This window comes from Vanacampus margaritifer, chromosome 14, assembly GCF_051991255.1.
Source record: "Vanacampus margaritifer isolate UIUO_Vmar chromosome 14, RoL_Vmar_1.0, whole genome shotgun sequence".
Classification (NCBI taxonomy): Eukaryota; Metazoa; Chordata; class Actinopteri; order Syngnathiformes; family Syngnathidae; genus Vanacampus; species Vanacampus margaritifer.
In genome coordinates, this window is record NC_135445.1 from 8715987 (window position 1) to 8732888 (window position 16902).

Here is a 16902-nt window from a genome sequence, read left to right on the forward strand (position 1 = left end):
AGAAACATATAATAGAATTCACAAAATAACTCATAGCAAAGTACAAAGTGGAGGTTTACCCTTTATCTATTTCATTAATAGTGGCACAATGTTTCATTACAATTACTTCACATTGAGTTCAGTATGGTAAACTATAGTTAGTCTACAAAATATTTGTTGTTGTTTAATAGTTTTAGATGCCTGTAACAGATTAGTTTGATTTAAATGATTTCCTATGGGAAATATTGCTTCAGTTTTTGTCCAATTTAGTTTTAGTCTGACTTTTTGGGCTGGATAAATAAAAATAAAAATAAAAAGCTGAGGCTCCACTGTACATTTTTCCATGCAGGTAAAACTTTTATTTTCAAGCAAAATGTCACGGGCATTATCACAACAATATCACTATTTTTATTGGTCAGCTGAGTTTAAAGGAAGCCACAACTCTAAACCACAAGACCAGGCTCCACTTTAGTGGCTTCACTATGTGGCTTGGAGCAGTAAGAACTGTAATTAATATTGGGAACCAAGGTTAGGCTAGAAAGGGACCAGCCACTATGTAGTACATAATATTAAATTTGATCAGATTATTTTGTTTTGAAAGTACTGCCTAAAAAATACTGAGCTCTGCTTTTGGTGAGTATGAGTGGGGATAGACTACATGAAAAGAAGCAGAGTGGAGAAGAAATGCCCCATTGTAGGCCCCCTCAAAGTTGGTTCAATATCAAAAGCTGGCTCTCTCTGCCTCTCTCATACAAACACACACACATACCAAGAAAAGTACGGCCTCAGAGTCAGAGCTGGCAAGCAGTGCTCAAGTTCTTGGAACAGCTTTCACTCTAATTTTGAATTGATTACCGAGGGCCCACATGTGTGCGACGAGTGAAATCTAAGTGCAGAGAGCAGAATATGAAGAGTTTGGAGTACTGGGTATACATGTGATTATGTGTTTATAAGTGTGTTCTGAACCTCTGGGTCTGTACGCATGTGCTATATGTATATTGTGCATGCATGAGTCTGCGAGGAGGTCCATATGGAGCCAGCATGTGTACACACATACAGTATATGTCTATGTATGTTTTGGCCAGTGCTGGAGAAGAGATTGGGCTGCCAGTAAGAGCTGTCTGCAGGCTATCAAGGGAAGCTGAAGAAACTAAAACCAGAACCTCTCTCAAATGCAATTCAGTGTCCAAGGAAAGTTTAGCTGTGAGAAAAATAACATAGCGAAGCCAAAAAATATTGTTTTGTGCTTCAGTAGAAGATGTTGGCTCACTTTAAGACAAGTTATTGCTTTCTGAGCATGAATATTGAAAAAGCGTCAGAGCTGCATTAACCATGTAAAACTTAAAAACATATGTACAATGCAACCTCTATAGATGGTCGTCCCTGAAGTTGCAAAAATCCAAAATTTCAAGGGAAAGTCGAAAGAAAAGTTACTCAAATATCCAGAGGCCAGCCAGCTTCAAGTATGACGCCAAAAGAGACCTCTGCATATGTCAAATACAAATATATTTTGTTAAACTTTGCATGAATTAAGTACACAGTGTTTTGCTTTTGCCATTTTTTTTAGGTGTAGAATAAAAGTGAAAAAGCTTAACAACCAGAAATAGATGCAAGATTTAGAAAAGTTATATACAGGAATATGTTTTTACTGTTGCTTGTCTGCACTTGTCTGCACATTATGGCTACGTTGATAATAATAATGTTGATAAAATGAAAAAGAATGAAATGTTATGTTGAGACTTGAGAGTGGCCCATGTTTAGTGTTTTTGTGAAGCAACAAGCAGTAATCTCTTGCAGGTCTGTAACCGTGAGGACCCATTTAGCTTTATTTTGACAGCGATGAACTTCTTTATAAACTTTTATGATAGTTCAGAATGTTTAAAAAGTGATCTACACAAAGTTTGTGGGAGGTGACTTGCTCTCACAGCAGTTACTTCCCTCTCCGCTTCACTAGTTATCAAAGTGGAAATTGAGACGACATTTAATTGTTTGTACATGAGTAGATTTCTTGTACACTAGCATGACGATTACAAATGAGGTTATAGATTTACCAAGGAACACATAAATTCAATTTTCAACATTTCCTACGAACTGATAAGGCCAACCACTTGAAATGGATCGTGTTCAACCTTGGAGGTTCCATTGTAACACAAATTTATATATGGTATTTGTTGATGTAAAAAATAATAATAATAATAATTTTAAAGAGTGAGCTTTTCCTTACACTATTTCAAAAAGCTAGCCCTAAAATCCCAATTAAACTACATTTTCACCTTTCGATAGACAAATGACTTATTTGGGATGGATGAATTTCACGAGGAGCAGCTAAACAATTTTTTTCCTCAACTAATCTCCGTGGATTTTTACTTTGACAGTGGAAAAACAGTATGTGAAATCAAGAGATTTTCTGGTTATATAAGGGTATCAAATTTAGTTTTCTTCCAAAAATGGGCCAAGGAGAGATTACGGCACAATTGAGAAACCTCTCCTGATTAGGTCAGAAAGGTGGCGAGTGAAAATGGCAGCGTTACCACAGTAGTTAGAACCGTTAGAACTTATCAAACTTATCATGCACTTGCCAGCCAGTCATTGGTCAACGGCAAAAACACAACAAATGGTCCTCCCTAAAGCTGTTTCTATTGATTAGCCATTTTCTGCCTCCCAAAACGAAGCCAAGCCGATTTAAAACACCCCAAAAGAAAGTCGATGCCTTCCAAATCTGACAAATTGCCGTTTTCACCATTCTTACTTGTCTCTTAAAGAACTTCAACACCATATTTTAAGCGGAAGAAGAGCGACATCTCCTTTCGTGAAAGTATCCTTTGCACAATGTGTCCTCTCTAATTGGAGTGACATCCAAGAGGGGGGCACAAATTGCTGCTTATTTTAAGCTAAATACCTTTACTCTACTACTCCCGAGACGCCCCCAGGTTTGGTCTCTCGACTGGGTCTGTTTGCATTCCTGTTGGGCTCTATTTAAAGCCTTGATCACTTCACTGGCTGCAGGAATGCACATCTGTAGTCCCGAGACCGCTGTCTCCAACTCTATTTTCTCTCCAGGGGCAATCACTACATAGGGACAGGTATGATGTTGTTTATCATTTTGAGATGGGTGAGGGGGGGCAGTTTGAAGATCTTACCACCACACAAAATAAACAAAAAACAAAATGCAGATAATAAGTATAAACATCACATGTCTGGAAAAATAATCACAAACACTGACAATAAACAATTGTTATTTGGGACACCTAAATCAGACTATATTCAAAAAGTCAGCTAGAACGAAAATAACAATCATGTCAAACATGTTGAGATGTGTCAAAAACAAAAAGGTGCACGCACATGATAGTAGTATGACACATTCCCACGGGGACAAACATTGGAGTAATTTCCCTCCTGTCCCTAAAGAGTGAGCAGGATAAACTTTCTGCCAGCCGCACGCGCAGCTACCCCGCTTGCTAAATTCCCTCCTCCGACCTCCCGCTTCATTTGAACGCTTCAAAATGAACTAACTTACCTTGGAAAATCTCCCCCCGAGTCAAGCAGTCATTATTAGTTTGTCGTCCATGTTTGGAACTTTCGGTAGGTGTTCTTCGGCTTCCCGGAGAGACGAGAGGTGAGCTAGCGGCGCGAGACAGCAACCGAGTTGGACGTGGAGGGGGAGGAGGGGAGGAGGAAGGGAAAGAAGGCCAGTCACGATAGGAGAGACTTCATTGGGTGAACGAGCTGTCGATCATTACGTGAGTGAGTGGGCGGGGCGTGACTGTAAAGCGATTATATTGAGTCTGGGAAAAACAACACTGAGGAGTGAGCACAGTTTTGAGGAGACATTGCCCTTGAAACAGAATAACAAACAGGATCGTGTTTTGTTCAAAATGTCATCAATTGACAGTTTATACTTTATATCTGTTTATTTTAAATTCAAGTGCAACATCAGGGATGTTGTTCATATTGCCCACTAATTGAATACACATGTACAGTCCATATACAAACATGTTTACTGTATCGTCCAAATTTATTTTTGATCAGTCATCAATCAAACTTCATTTGTTTTAAGGAGTATCAAAAGTAGATAAAGCATTCAGTTGTTGGCACAAATGCATTGCATCATTTAAAATAGATCTGTTACATGAGTCGATGTCTATTTGAGGATCCAAGCTAGTTTCTCTTACCGACACAGGACGCTGATCTATTTTTATATTTATCTGTTACAGAATGTGAGAACAGCATTGCATTAAAACCATTAATGGTTCCTGCTAATTCATGAAAACAATTAAGTTAATGGTCAGTAATGTAGTTTTGTCGAACACTACAACCTTGTTTGTTTATACCTCATATGTCGGTAAAAACACACACACACACACGCACACAAAAAATATCAGCTCTCAAGCTAATGCACTCGAAACGACTCAAACTGTGACCTCAAAATTACACAATAATTAACTATTTCATCGGGAAAATAGAGCACAGTTTAAAGTTATAGGAAAAGTCAAACTATTTGCATAAATATTATTTACTTACTTACTTACTTACTTACTTACTTACTTACTTACTTACTTACTTACTTACTTACTTACTTACTTAAGTACATTACCTTATCGTGTGTAACCTTGAAAACAGTGATAAAATTGATTAGGAGCATTCAAGTTTGAGCTAATAGTTCAATTTTGGATGAGTCACATTCTCTCTCATTAGAGACAATCAGGCAGTGAACAAGACACATTAAAAGACAAATGACAACTTGTCTGTTAATAGAATATTTGAATTTAAATTGTAATTGTTGAATTCCACTCAATTCCAAGAAAATGGTTGTAGCTAAATGTGCGGTAATTTGAAGTTTGATCTAATACTGAAGTTTAATTGTACATGAGTCACAGTCTGTCTCATGAGAAACAATTAATTGTAGTGAAAAAGGCCATCAAAAGACAAATGACCATTTGTCTGTTATATTATTGCCATTCAAATTCAAAGGAGGATGTGAAAAATAGTATTCACAAGACCTGTTGCGCTATTTATTATTTGTTTTTACGTTTTATGGGTCCACAGCTAGGGCTTGTTCACAGTCACAATCATTGGGTTAATTTTAGCCTACCGGTAACCTGTCACTTCTAGTACTACTTCTCTCCTTAGTATGTACGTTTTGTTTTTTTGTTTTGTTTTTTACATTTGTCTCCCAAAAGAACACCACTGAGTGACCTTTGGTTTAAATGATCTGGAATCGTTCATTTCAACTTTCTATAGCTATCATTGAACTGTTAACATTAGACTACTTGACTATAGAGGACAACTGTTGAATGTATGTTGCGCCCTCTGCAGGAATTTCTGTCTCGTTACACAAATGTTTGGAAAAATACTGCCTGGGCAAAAGTAGTTACACAAGCACATTGTAAAAGTATGAACTAATGCCAGTTTTTTTTTTAATGTCAGATAAATACTGATATGACTAATATATAACATTATTTAAGCAGATTGCAGTCATTCAATGAACAGCTTTCTTTAAAAAAAAAAAAAAAAAGTTTATACCACAACACATCTGCCTTTATCAGTTTCATTCATGGCGATGCTGACCTTTGTGTATTTAATCTCACCATTTGAATGGTTGAGACCATCTATTATGATGACAAAATGACAGTGTTGATGCATGCTGTGACAGCACATACTATACGAAACCTTCATGGGGGACAAAGTGAAAATAAATGCACCCATCCTTACAAACATTTACATCCATTAAACAGATTAAACAAAGGTCCTGAGACACACATCTTAATTAATCAATCACCGGTTATGATTAGACTAATTACACCCACCTAAACCACAACTCGTCTAATCTTCTCATGACATAATGGACAATCGGATGCTTGGGAAGCTCCTTTTCTCCCTCATTAGCACAAAGCACACACTTAACGATATGTTTAAATAAGTTCATTGTGGAAGAACCTGAAACACCTGACCTCAAACCCTGCACTAAATAAACACATTTGGCATACACTGGCACATACCAGCTCCTTTATCTGTCATCAAATGCACCCCTGTTCTCTCTTGTGGATGAATGGACACAATTTTCTACAGACACACTCAACATCTTGTAGAAAGTCTTTCCTAAAGAGTGAACGATGTGAAAACTACAAACGAACCTCATATTATCTTCTATTTATCACTTGTAATCCTCATGTTGATACTTTTGTCCATTTAGTGCATTACCCAAAAACATAACACACACGCACTAACGGGTTCTAAAGACACACTGATGACCACTTAATCCCTGTTCACATGGCGTCATTGCCAGTCAGTGGGTGGGTCGCCACTGACTTGCGAAACATACCAGGCATGAAGTTCTGCTCAGTCACCACCATTTACAAACAACACACTCCTCTCCCTCATTGTCGCTCCAGCACCCGGAGAGTGAAGTCACACTTTCCCGCCCCAAAAGGCAAGTTCTTCACTTTTTGGCACTATTACTTTGTGTATTACTTAAATGGTATTACTGCTCTTTTCTCCAGGTGGACTCACATAACATTTTATTGAAAAATATCGGTTTGGCATCAGGACAGTTCGGCCTTTAAAGTGGTTCAACCTCACCTGCTCAGCAACGATCATCGTTTGGATTTTTCACCAGCATCTTTCTCAACAAGACAACCAGTAAAGATGAATCTCCCTCTTTCAGTGTTTCTATGTCTCTCAGTTGTTCAGATGTGCGTGGGGGAGCAGCCTTTGGAGGAAGTCATTGTATCAAGTAAGTCAAATGCATAATAAAGTCAAAGTTGGGACAAAAGCGGGACTAATAAAAATCTATAAAAAATAAATTTAAAAAAAGAGCAATGATGATGACATGTCAAATTGGTAAAATTACAGAATAAACAATACTGAGCTCTCCAGAAAAAAAACGTTTAAAAAAATAAATAAATAAATAAAAATAAAATAAAAATCTATAAATTTGATAGCTACCTTTTTAACACCCTTTTCTCCCCTAATTAGTTAATGGCTTGGTCTATAATCAACAGCTATAGTAATGCTGATATCTTTTGTCAACTTTGCCATCAATAAATAAATAAAACAAACTATGATATAAACAATTTTACTTCTCATGTTTTTGTTACAGTAGAAAAAACATAATTTTTAAAATGTAAAGTATATGCCTTGCAAACACACTCAACTTGTATATGCCCGTATAAGTATGACACAATGGTAAAATGCGGTCTGGCTCAGTGTTATGACTCAGAGGCTTTGGCTTTGTCAGAGAAAATCGTCATTGCTGAGCTGCTATTTCTGTTGGCTGAGTGGAGTTGGGGTCGGGAGTCACTTAGGAAGAACAATAATCAGAGCTATAGTGGACACCAAATGTGGTGAACGACTAAAGAACAATCAGTATATTTGGGTAGATTGCCTGGCTGTTAAAATAATACAATATAGTGACTGCTTAACCTACTTTTTGTAGAACATTTAGTAATTTTTTTGCACACTTACTGAATGCTACAGCTGCATTTACCATCAGAAAAGTATTATTTAGAGCTCCTTATGCTTATTTGCAAGTTATTTCCATCTCAATCTTAACTGCCTGCTGATTTTCCGTCATTCATCTTTATAGAACTGCTCCGGTCCTGGAACATTTGACAAGGCATGGGAGGAAAAAAGCTACCGCTAAGTGGTGGCAGGCCTAATTTTCCGCATTGATTTAGAAAGTAGGAATTAGACAGATTGCGACACAACGGAGGAAGGGATGGCAGTATAGATACAATCCTTAAACTGTGGTATTAGTTCATTAAAATAGAAGAAAAATAACATGTTTTCATTTGTTTAAAAACTCAATGAAGTGAATGCTACTGCCACAAGTTTGGATCTATTCTCTGGAAAATGTAAGCTCTACAATCAGAGTTGGCACCCATTTAGATTGGTTTGGTAGCTAAAAATCAACTTTACGGTTTTAGTGGTTTTACAGTTTTTTAAGTACTTGAGTCCCTCTCTGGAAACAGACTGCACACCATCTAAAGCTTTTCTCTGAATTGTTTTATCACCCCCACAAGGAAAAGCACCTCTATTAGGTGGCTGGGTTGACAAGAGTCCAGAGTCGCAGGAGGTTCAGGTGGCGGCTCAGCACGCCGTGGACACGTTCAACACTCATTCAAGAGCCAAGAAGTTGTTCAAACTGACGTCCATCACATCTGCACAGATTCAGGTTGGATTGCGTGAAGGAAGCTTTATACGGTATACTTTTTCCTGCTCTTTGAAACTGTGCATTCGCCATGCTACTCTATAGGTGACCAACAGCATCAACTACAGGATCGATGCGGTACTGCGAAAAACCAAATGTCTCAAGGGTGAAAATCACGACTTGAACAGCTGCAATTTTGAGAAAAAGGTACATTTCATTCATGTCGTTTTGCATGTGATACAATAGAAAATCCATAGCAATCATGTTTTATTTTTCTAAATTGTTGATATAGAAAATAATAATACAAATAGCATCTAAAATACAAAAGCATGAAGTAAGACAAGATCTCCCGTTTTGTTGTTTTCTCCTGTGAAGCAACTCAAGTGCCACATTGAGGTTATGTTCAACCCTCGCAACAACAAACATGAGCTGCTGATGAAGCCCAAGTGCAAGAAAACAGAAGCCAACATTCAAGCTTAATCGTTATGCTTTTTTTCTTTCTTTCTTATATTTTCGTACAACGACTGAAAGTGTTGCTTGTGTAATGAGCAACTTACTATGACACAACAGATCAATAAAATGTTTGCTTTATAATGAATGAAGTCTCAATTCTTTTATTTTTTATGAATGCAAAAAATGTATAAAGTCACATTTTACATAGAACTCTTATGTAAACCTTTCTGGAAGTAATTAAAAAAAATGTTTTTGAATTTTAGCTCATACTGAGAGTGCTCTGATGAGATTTAAATAAGATTTCAAATGCAAGGAACAATGAGTAGTAAACATTTCCCAAACACTTAAACGCACACTTACACTTAATACAGTGTTTTTTATTTTACTTTGGACTTGTGCTTCATTCCAAATGAATATTCATTCAATCATGTAAGTCAATCTTTTGACCTTACAGCAGTTTGCCATCAACCTCATGCACCACTTTAAGGTGACATTAATTGCAGACAGAAGGAAATACAGTATACACCAGGGGTGTCAAACTCCGGTCCTTGAGGGCCACTGTCCTGCATGTTTTAGATGTTTCCCTCCTCCAACTGATTCAAATGATCTTCCACATCTGAATATAGGGGTTACTTTTTAACAGCTACACAACAAAATAATTACAATTATTGTTCCATTCAAGACATTTTGGGTAAATTTGACTCCTTGGTCCAGTGGAAATTTTGTTTTTGCCATTTTGAATAGACACACAAGGTGGCAGTCTCTCTCTCTCTCTCTCTCTCTCTCTCTCTCTCTCGTTTCTGTTTGCATTACACTATATTCATATATTGGTAGCAGTTCTATTTCCCCTTTACCTAATTTGTTGCAATCCAGCTATCTGTTTTGTTGTTGTTTTTGTTCAATGTGTTCTCCGTTTGTTGCGTCTTGTTGTTAGACACTGGTCTCAATGTGAGGTGAAATCTTGTTGCTCAGCACACGTGAGAGGACCCTGTGATGGTTATGGTACCTATAAGAAATATGCACACACACACACACGCACACGCACACACACACGCACACACACACACACACACACAAAAAATGATGTGAATTTGGTTCACACCGACTTTATTTTCTTTTTAATAAGCATGTTGTCAAAACACGAGAAGAGAATGCAACTGTAAAATATATGGTACCAACTTGCTAATAACCACTTGTATCTCCCTGTTCTCCTCTTCTCTCAAATTCAGTAGAACTTGCTCCAAGATGGGAAGCTCCAAGTTCAGATATTGGGCCACCTGGCAGAATACATTGGCAAAAAAAAAAAAAAAAAGTAGTCAAATTCATGCAATTTTATTCTGTAGGAAATGCAGCATTGCACTTTAGTCAAATGTAGCTGGTGAATTCAAATAATTTTAGAAGTGTTTTGTTGTTACCGGGGGTCTCAATCTCAATGCTTCATGTATCACTTGATGAAGATGGAGGGGCACTCACATCATTGCTGACTTCCTCTTCATCCATGTCCATCAAAAATATCTTCATGGTGTCATCAGAGGGCCCCTGTAAGATACGTTCCCACAGCGGCTGGTCTCTGTTGCTCATCTTCTTCTTTTCTACATAAAACAACATGAAATTGCACAGGTCACTGAAACGTATTATAATGTGAAATTTTCAACTTTAGTTTACAACACAACATCTGTGCAGTATAACAAACAAACAAACCTTACCACCACTCTGGTGAACACAGTATAGTGCAAACTCCTGGGGGTCATTTTCTATCTGTGAGGGAGGAATTAAAAAGTCTGTAAGTTATATAAAATACTCATGTACAAATTGAAAACTATAGTCCATAAAAATGCAATCCAGTGACAAAAACGGAACAAGTCAACTCCCATTTTTTGGGCGACAATAATATGTTCTATGCAGCCCCAGTAGTCTAAATATGGCATTCTGGTTAACTCATTCACTGGCATTGACGGCTATAAAATTCAAAAATTCATTTGAACTATTTTTATTAGTAAAACAATTTCCCCCACTTTTGTTAACAAGAGTTTGAAAACCTAGATTGTTTTTTATTGTATTAGAACAGATATAAAAATTGGGATTAATCGTGAGTTAACTAATGAAGTCATGCGATTAATTACGATTTATGATTTTTTTAAAATAATCTTTTCTTTAAAAAAAATATTATTATTTTTTTTTTCATAAATTAGGGGCATCAGGCGATTAAAATTTGTAATCCTAATTAATCGCATGACTTCACTAGTTAACTCCCGATTAATATATATTTTTTTACATCTGTTCTAAATGTACCCCAAATTTTTTTTCTAGGTTTTCATACTCTTGTTAACAAAAATGGAAAAAAATGTTAAATAGAAATAGTTCAAATTAATTTTTGACGTCAATAGTCGTCAATGGCAGCGAATGAGTTTTAATATTGCGTTAGTGGAATATGAGTTAAGCATTTTGTCACTTGCTGTCGACTGAAGATGACATCAATGTTGCTCAGGTTTCAGGTAAGAGGTGAGCTGTGATTGGTCCTTGCCTGAGCACTGAGCAACATTGATGTGATTTTCAGTCGATAGCAAGTAGCAAAATGGCTGCCCGCTAAGATGAACAAAAATGTCTGGATTTGGCTTCGTAATTTATATTCCGCAAATGTAATATTAATCAGAATGTCATGTTCAGACTACTGAGTTCACATATAAGATATTATTGTCAAGAAATGTTGAAGGTTGACTTCCACTTTAACTGAGGATGAATGTTGATATCATTGCTCACCTCACCTTGAATTTGTTTAATAGCTGTTCAATGACTTTGTTTGTGGTCATGCTACTATTAATACGGACTTTGGTCGCAGTGCCAAAAGAAGGAGTGAAGATGGATGTCTGTGGAAACAGACAAAAAGACAAATACCCATTAGAAAACTCTATGTATCAAATTATAAACAATTGGAGGCAATGGGACACCAGCAACCAGCATTTCCAGTTATCTTTGTAAAAGCAGAATTTCTTATTTTAGCTCTAGTAGGCTATTGATATGAATACGTTACTGTCCCTACAATTTTGTGGCCCGTGCGAGAATGTACAAAACCTTACTACAGTCATACCTTATAGTTATAGAAGTGTCCGTTGATAGAAAAGCGGTGCTGTCGCTCTCTCTCTCTTTGTGCGGCTGACTTCCCCCGGCGACTTCTCCTTTTGACCAGCGATGCGTCACTCATACAGCGGAACAGGTTCGACTCAGACTCCAGCTCGTAGCTCTTCTGCCTCAGAGGACGCAGTGTTGTGGTCTCATAAACAGCCCCTTTGTGATGTACAAAGTATGAAAACAATCATAAAATGGGTGTAAATAATAATTTGAAACTGTATTTTGACCCCTTCCCTTTAATGGTTAGTCTATTCGAACTGTCAAATTGAATATTGTGCAAGTGAGTAAAATAGATATGTATAGTAGAAACGAAACAGAAAAACTCAAACTGATAAGAAAATGAATATCATAACTATTCTTTTATTGCTGGTTTTGTCTGTTTCTCACTGAAATATTTGTAAACATTGCCTTTTTTAACTTAAGTGCATGAATAATTATATATTATAAAAAAATCAATTCAATTCAATTATTTGGATGCAAAATATTTTTTTTTTTTAGGAAAGCCTGCTATTTAACTAGAGTTTTACCGTACTCCATTTTGAAACCATACTAAAAGCAGTATAAAACATGTTCCTATGAAAAGTGCCCAAAAGTAGTAAACCTGGTAGAGGATTTTTGATGACAGTTTCATGTGGTGTACCAGCCATCTCGTCTATCTGGTGCAGGTCGACATACTCGCCCCATCGTGACATACCCCTGCAAAGACACAAGCGTGAAGAAATAGTAGTAGCAAAAGTGGCCTTACTGCACCGTAAGTCTACAAAAAGCAACAGGGCTCTTGCAACTTTGACCTATTGATGCTTTAAAAAATTTTTTTAAAAGTCTAAAATTGAAATCAACCTCCTGTTTTCAAGTGGGCTGACTGGGTCAGATGACATCAAGGAAGCAGATGGAATCATCTGTTTCTCATCCTGTATTTTCAGCCGAATGGGTCTTCGGACTCCCCAGCAGATATTTAGAAAGCCTTCTACGACAACTTCCCCATCGTCACGCTGAATTAGGATCAAATCAACAAACAATTGCATCAGGAATTATTTTAAAGACAAAGGCCCAAACACAAATGATTAAAATGGTCATTGTATTTGATATATTAACATGTAAAAATAAAAATAAAAATAAAAATAAAAATAAAAATAAAAATAAAAATAAAAATAAAAATAAAAATAAAAATAAAAATAAAAATAAAAATAAAAATAAAAATAAAAATAAAAATAAAAATAAAAATCCATTTTCTAAAGCACTTAGTCACAGATGGGATAATTTGTTTTGGTGAGAGGTGAGGTAGACTTTGACTGGTTCAGCCAATCCAATCGCAGGCCACATATTCAAACTATTCACACACGTATTTACAACAATAGACAATGTGGCTGGGAAACCTTGGCTGACCTAATCAAACCCATGCAAGCATGATGAGAATATGCAAATTTCTCTCAGGAAGGCTAGAGCCCAGCAGCTCAGAACTGTGACTAAATGCGCCAACCACTCTGAGCTTCACTAAAGAAATCCAATGCTAGATAACAGTGCTTGATTTTGTTTAAACTGATGAGATAATGAGATAAAAAATACATAAATGAAAACATCAGATGTGCATATAGTGTGTGACGTGATGATTGCTACCTGTAAGTAACTGAGATGTAGTTGAGTTTGGTCCTTGAGGAAGCAGTTGTGGGTGTTTATCAACGAGAGAAACTCTGCTCTAAGATCAATAGCGATAGATAACAAAACAAAAGCATTTAAGATTCAATCAAACAGTGGGATGATGAACGTATTCCTGTTTCATTGTGAGTGTTAACTCATACTCACCTGGACAGAGTCCTCCCATCTCCTGCCTGGATCAGTGGAAGAAGACCTGCCCCATTCATTTCTGATTTCATCAACTACTGCAGAAAGACACAAAGACAATCAGATGTAGGGTGCGAGCAGGCGAAAGCAAAGCCAGCATGTGATTAGAAAAAGAAATAAAAACGCTGTGGACATGTGTTTGTCATTGCTGCACATGATTCTAAAAATAGATGCGGAGAAATGATCAATTCACACACAATAAATGCATTTAATCTTACGTTTAACTTCACGATCCTTTCTTCGATTTCTGTCTGAGGCTCTTCTTTCTTCTCTGTTTTTCCCAGTCTCTCTCTCTCTCTCTCCCTCTGTAGTTTTTGTGTTATATTTATCCCCTTCTCTCTCTGCTCCAGCCGTCACTCTCTTATGCTCTTCAAGAGAGTTAATAACAGTACTCCACCCAGTAACCAGTGATGACAGTCTGCACAGTATATAAACAGTGAATCGCTCTGCATTTATTCCTTTACTTTTCTTTCTCCCAATTCCTCAGTTTCCACTAGTGACACAACAGCAGAACTTACCCACTTGCTTCTCTGCAAGCGCTGTCTCAGCACGTTTGCTGCTAAGAAACATCCCAGGTATTTAGTAGTTGTCACCAGTAAAACCACAGCCCCCCCCCGCCCCCCCATCTAACCGACGTCTTCACAATGTGCATTTCACGCCAGAAGGAACAACATTTAAAGGCACATTGTTTGCTATTAGTAGAAACGTTTAAAAAAAAAGAGAGAGAGCAATGATGATGACATGTCAAATCGGTAAAATTACAGAATGAACAATACTGAGCTCTCCAGAAAAAAAGAAAGAAAAAAAAAGTAGAAACGTTCAAACTTTTTTTTTTTTTATATGTATTGAAAAAGGCTAGAGGAAAGATTTCTAAAGACAGAAATACATAGTCATACATTTACTTGTGTACATTTGTAATACAATCTTTTATCATGAGCTAAATTCAATGATTAAATAGGACAAACCGTTCTTTATTCCTTAATTGTTGAATTGAGCATTTAACGAGTGTGATTTGGGTATGGGGTGAGACTTAATTTAAAAAGCAGATATACAGTAGTAGTATGTTGCCACACTGAGGAATATTGACAAAAGTAACAAAATACACCTCTTAGTTATTTCTACTATACAGTACATTAAACAATTTTTTTGGTGCTGCACATTGAAATTGAGTTCCCTATTATGTCACCAGGGGGAGTAAGAGTAGTTCAATACTAGAATACGCAGGCTCAAGCAAAAAAAAAAAAAAAGGTAAGGTTTTTGGTAGATCCTATTTTACACCTTTATAATAAGAATTTATACAGAATGTAAGCATGTTAATTGTTTTATATATTTTTAAAGCTGTAAGCTCCCTTCCCCCACAAGTTCCTTTTAATATGAGAGTGAACTTGATCTTTTGTCAAGTCTTAACATGTAGCTTCTAAGGCCTGGAGCAAATAAATCACACCCAGGATGTTCCTACCTTCATTGTGTGTATATGTGTGAATGTGTGTCACGAGCATGTCAGAAGTGTGTGCAAAACAAGTAATCAAAAGCATGTGTTCTTTAGGCAACACAGTGTTTGTGTGTGCCACAAACATAAATGTAAATTATGTTTTCATTGTCAGGTATAATTCATTCTAAATAACTGGAACTACCCAGCAAAAGGATTTTTGAATTGGCCATCATAGCTTGTGCGCAGTTATTGGCTGCAGTATTTTACACAATAAAAAAAAAAGAGGTGTTTATTGTGAAGTTGAAAAGCAGAAGGCTCATGTACCCGGTACGAAAGAAAGCATAAGGTAGATGATGGTGACACACACAGTTTCTTTGTACTGCCTTCCTCTATGCTGTTCACCTCTTAAATTTCTCTTACAATTGAGTAATATTAATATCAGGTGCTTACTTTTTTTTTTTTATAAATAAAAATGTAAATAAACTGCACGTCTGAGACTGAATGTTAGAATCTCAGTTTTAATATCCATGTCAGCATCAGCTGTTTTATTTAAAAGTTGAACAGATCATAAACCGAAACAAAGAAATGCGTATTTATGTATGTAAAATGAAAAGTTGGTAGCACAATTTTTATTAGCTCTACACTTGACCATACTTTATATTAAGGCAAAACAGGGTATGATATAAAGATCAGTCCTACCTGACTAGCAATTCAATCTTCCAATGTTTGAATATGACTTTTTTCATGTTTGACGTCTTCTACTGTGAGTGTGTTCATGCATCTGTGTGCATGTGTGTGTTGATAGGTCCAGAGTTCAGCATACGAAGAGCTCAGGTATCAAAATGCAGCAGCTGGTTAATCATTGTAGGAGGAGGAAGGGTAGAAAGGTAGGGCATAAGGTCGGACATGACTGACACCAAATCCGACTTGCCTTTTGTGCCAAAGTGGGTTGTGTGTGTGTGCGTGCGTGCATGTGTGTGTGTGAGAGAGAGAGTGATATGCAAACATAAATACAGGTAAAAAAGAAAAAAGGGGGAAAAAAGTTCCTCACTAATTTATTGCGTCAAAAATTTACACCTTTGTATTTTGCACAATACTCTACAGCAGGGGTGGGCACATTCGGGCCTCGAGGGCCGGAGTCCTGCAGGTTTTGGATGTTTTCCTTCTCCAACAGTCAGCAAGCACTGCATAAGCCTGATACAGATCCTGTTTATTGGAATCAACTGCATTGGAGCAGGGAAACATCCAAAACCTGCAGGTCTCCGCCCTTGAGGACCGAGTTTGCCCACCACTGCTATACAGTGTATTATTCCATACTTATTTATTTTATTTTATTTGCAGGATAACATGTTTTGTACCATATCCTCCAATTGAACACAGCATGCTCTTTTATTTGTAAAAACGGTAAATTCTTTTAGTTATTTGTTTTTATTCAAAGGTGTCAAATTACATCAAGGATAATACCAATACATTAAAAAATATAAAACGTGCATAGCAAAACAATTTACATCAAATTTAAATATAAAATAAATGAATGTGTTACTTCCGACGTTTTTAATACATTGACGCATTTCCTGTATATGTTAAGCTAACGTCTGCCTCCCCACCACTCTGAAAAGGTGAACTTTGAAGCAATGCAAAAAAAAAAAAAATCGTTATAATCAGTTAAGATGTTAATCTGATAATTAGAAGATGTTTGAGTCATAAATGGTCAAATAAAAAGGCTATTGTAAAGATATTTTTGGGCAAAAATCCTCCACAGGGCATCATTTAGGCACACATTTACAGCATTGTCAATGTTAGAGCTATACCACCATCTAGTGGTTGAAGTGTTTAAAACATGTTTAGACCGAGAGGACCTTTGTTAGTTCAGTAGCCTGCTACAACCCCATAGCAATATTCATGACACGAGCCTCAT

General features: G+C 36.7%; 3 protein-coding genes across 7 annotated transcripts in view; 1 reads left to right on the plus strand and 2 right to left on the minus strand.

Moving 5' to 3' along the window:
* Positions 1-3635, minus strand: part of il11ra (interleukin 11 receptor subunit alpha) — a 33804-nt gene extending 30169 nt beyond the window's left edge. For both annotated transcript variants that reach the window (XM_077585555.1, XM_077585554.1), the window contains exon 1: positions 3497-3635. The gene's annotated coding sequence lies outside the window, so the exon portion shown is untranslated. The remainder of the gene's footprint in view (positions 1-3496) is intronic.
* Positions 3636-6265: 2630 nt separating this feature from the next.
* Positions 6266-8726, plus strand: LOC144063736 (cystatin-M). 2 transcript variants are annotated; one of them, XM_077585565.1, is made up of 5 exons: positions 6266-6409; positions 6480-6712; positions 8001-8152; positions 8234-8335; positions 8504-8726. In XM_077585565.1, the coding sequence occupies exons 2-5, from the start codon at positions 6625-6627 to the stop codon at positions 8606-8608; spliced, it is 447 nt and encodes a 148-aa protein (XP_077441691.1). In that variant the 5' UTR covers positions 6266-6409; positions 6480-6624; the 3' UTR covers positions 8609-8726. The 2 variants fall into 2 exon arrangements, with proteins under 2 accessions (XP_077441691.1, XP_077441690.1); XM_077585564.1 differs by having other exon boundaries at positions 6339-6712.
* rassf6 (Ras association domain family member 6) lies at positions 8727-15796 on the minus strand. 3 transcript variants are annotated; one of them, XM_077585561.1, is made up of 12 exons: positions 15684-15773; positions 13771-13970; positions 13514-13590; positions 13328-13401; positions 12551-12702; positions 12312-12406; positions 11670-11866; positions 11347-11448; positions 10288-10339; positions 10055-10173; positions 9761-9858; positions 8727-9587 (listed from the first exon to the last, which is right to left on the minus strand). In XM_077585561.1, the coding sequence occupies exons 3-12, from the start codon at positions 13530-13532 to the stop codon at positions 9512-9514; spliced, it is 984 nt and encodes a 327-aa protein (XP_077441687.1). In that variant the 5' UTR covers positions 13533-13590; positions 13771-13970; positions 15684-15773; the 3' UTR covers positions 8727-9511. The 3 variants fall into 3 exon arrangements, with proteins under 3 accessions (XP_077441687.1, XP_077441686.1, XP_077441688.1); XM_077585560.1 differs by lacking the exon at positions 13771-13970 and having other exon boundaries at positions 13328-13406; positions 15684-15796; XM_077585562.1 differs by lacking the exon at positions 13771-13970 and having other exon boundaries at positions 13514-13587; positions 15684-15702.
* Between the last annotated feature and the right edge of the window lie 1106 nt (positions 15797-16902).

Bases quoted from the DNA above. Each gene is read 5' to 3' on its own strand.
- rassf6 (XM_077585560.1), bottom strand. From the start codon at position 13,584: ATGAAATCAGAAATGAATGGGGCAGGTCTTCTTCCACTGATCCAGGCA. The intron at 12,703-13,327 runs GTAGCAATCATC...ATCCTAATTCAG, and splicing joins TACATCTCAGTTACTTACAG to CGTGACGATGGGGAAGTTGT. The intron at 11,449-11,669 runs GTATGACTGTAG...CTGTTTCCACAG, and splicing joins GACACTTCTATAACTATAAG to ACATCCATCTTCACTCCTTC.
- LOC144063736 (XM_077585565.1), top strand. From the start codon at position 6,625: ATGAATCTCCCTCTTTCAGTGTTTCTATGTCTCTCAGTTGTTCAGATG. The intron at 6,713-8,000 runs GTAAGTCAAATG...CACCCCCACAAG, and splicing joins GGAGGAAGTCATTGTATCAA to GAAAAGCACCTCTATTAGGT. The intron at 8,336-8,503 runs GTACATTTCATT...TCTCCTGTGAAG, and splicing joins GCTGCAATTTTGAGAAAAAG to CAACTCAAGTGCCACATTGA.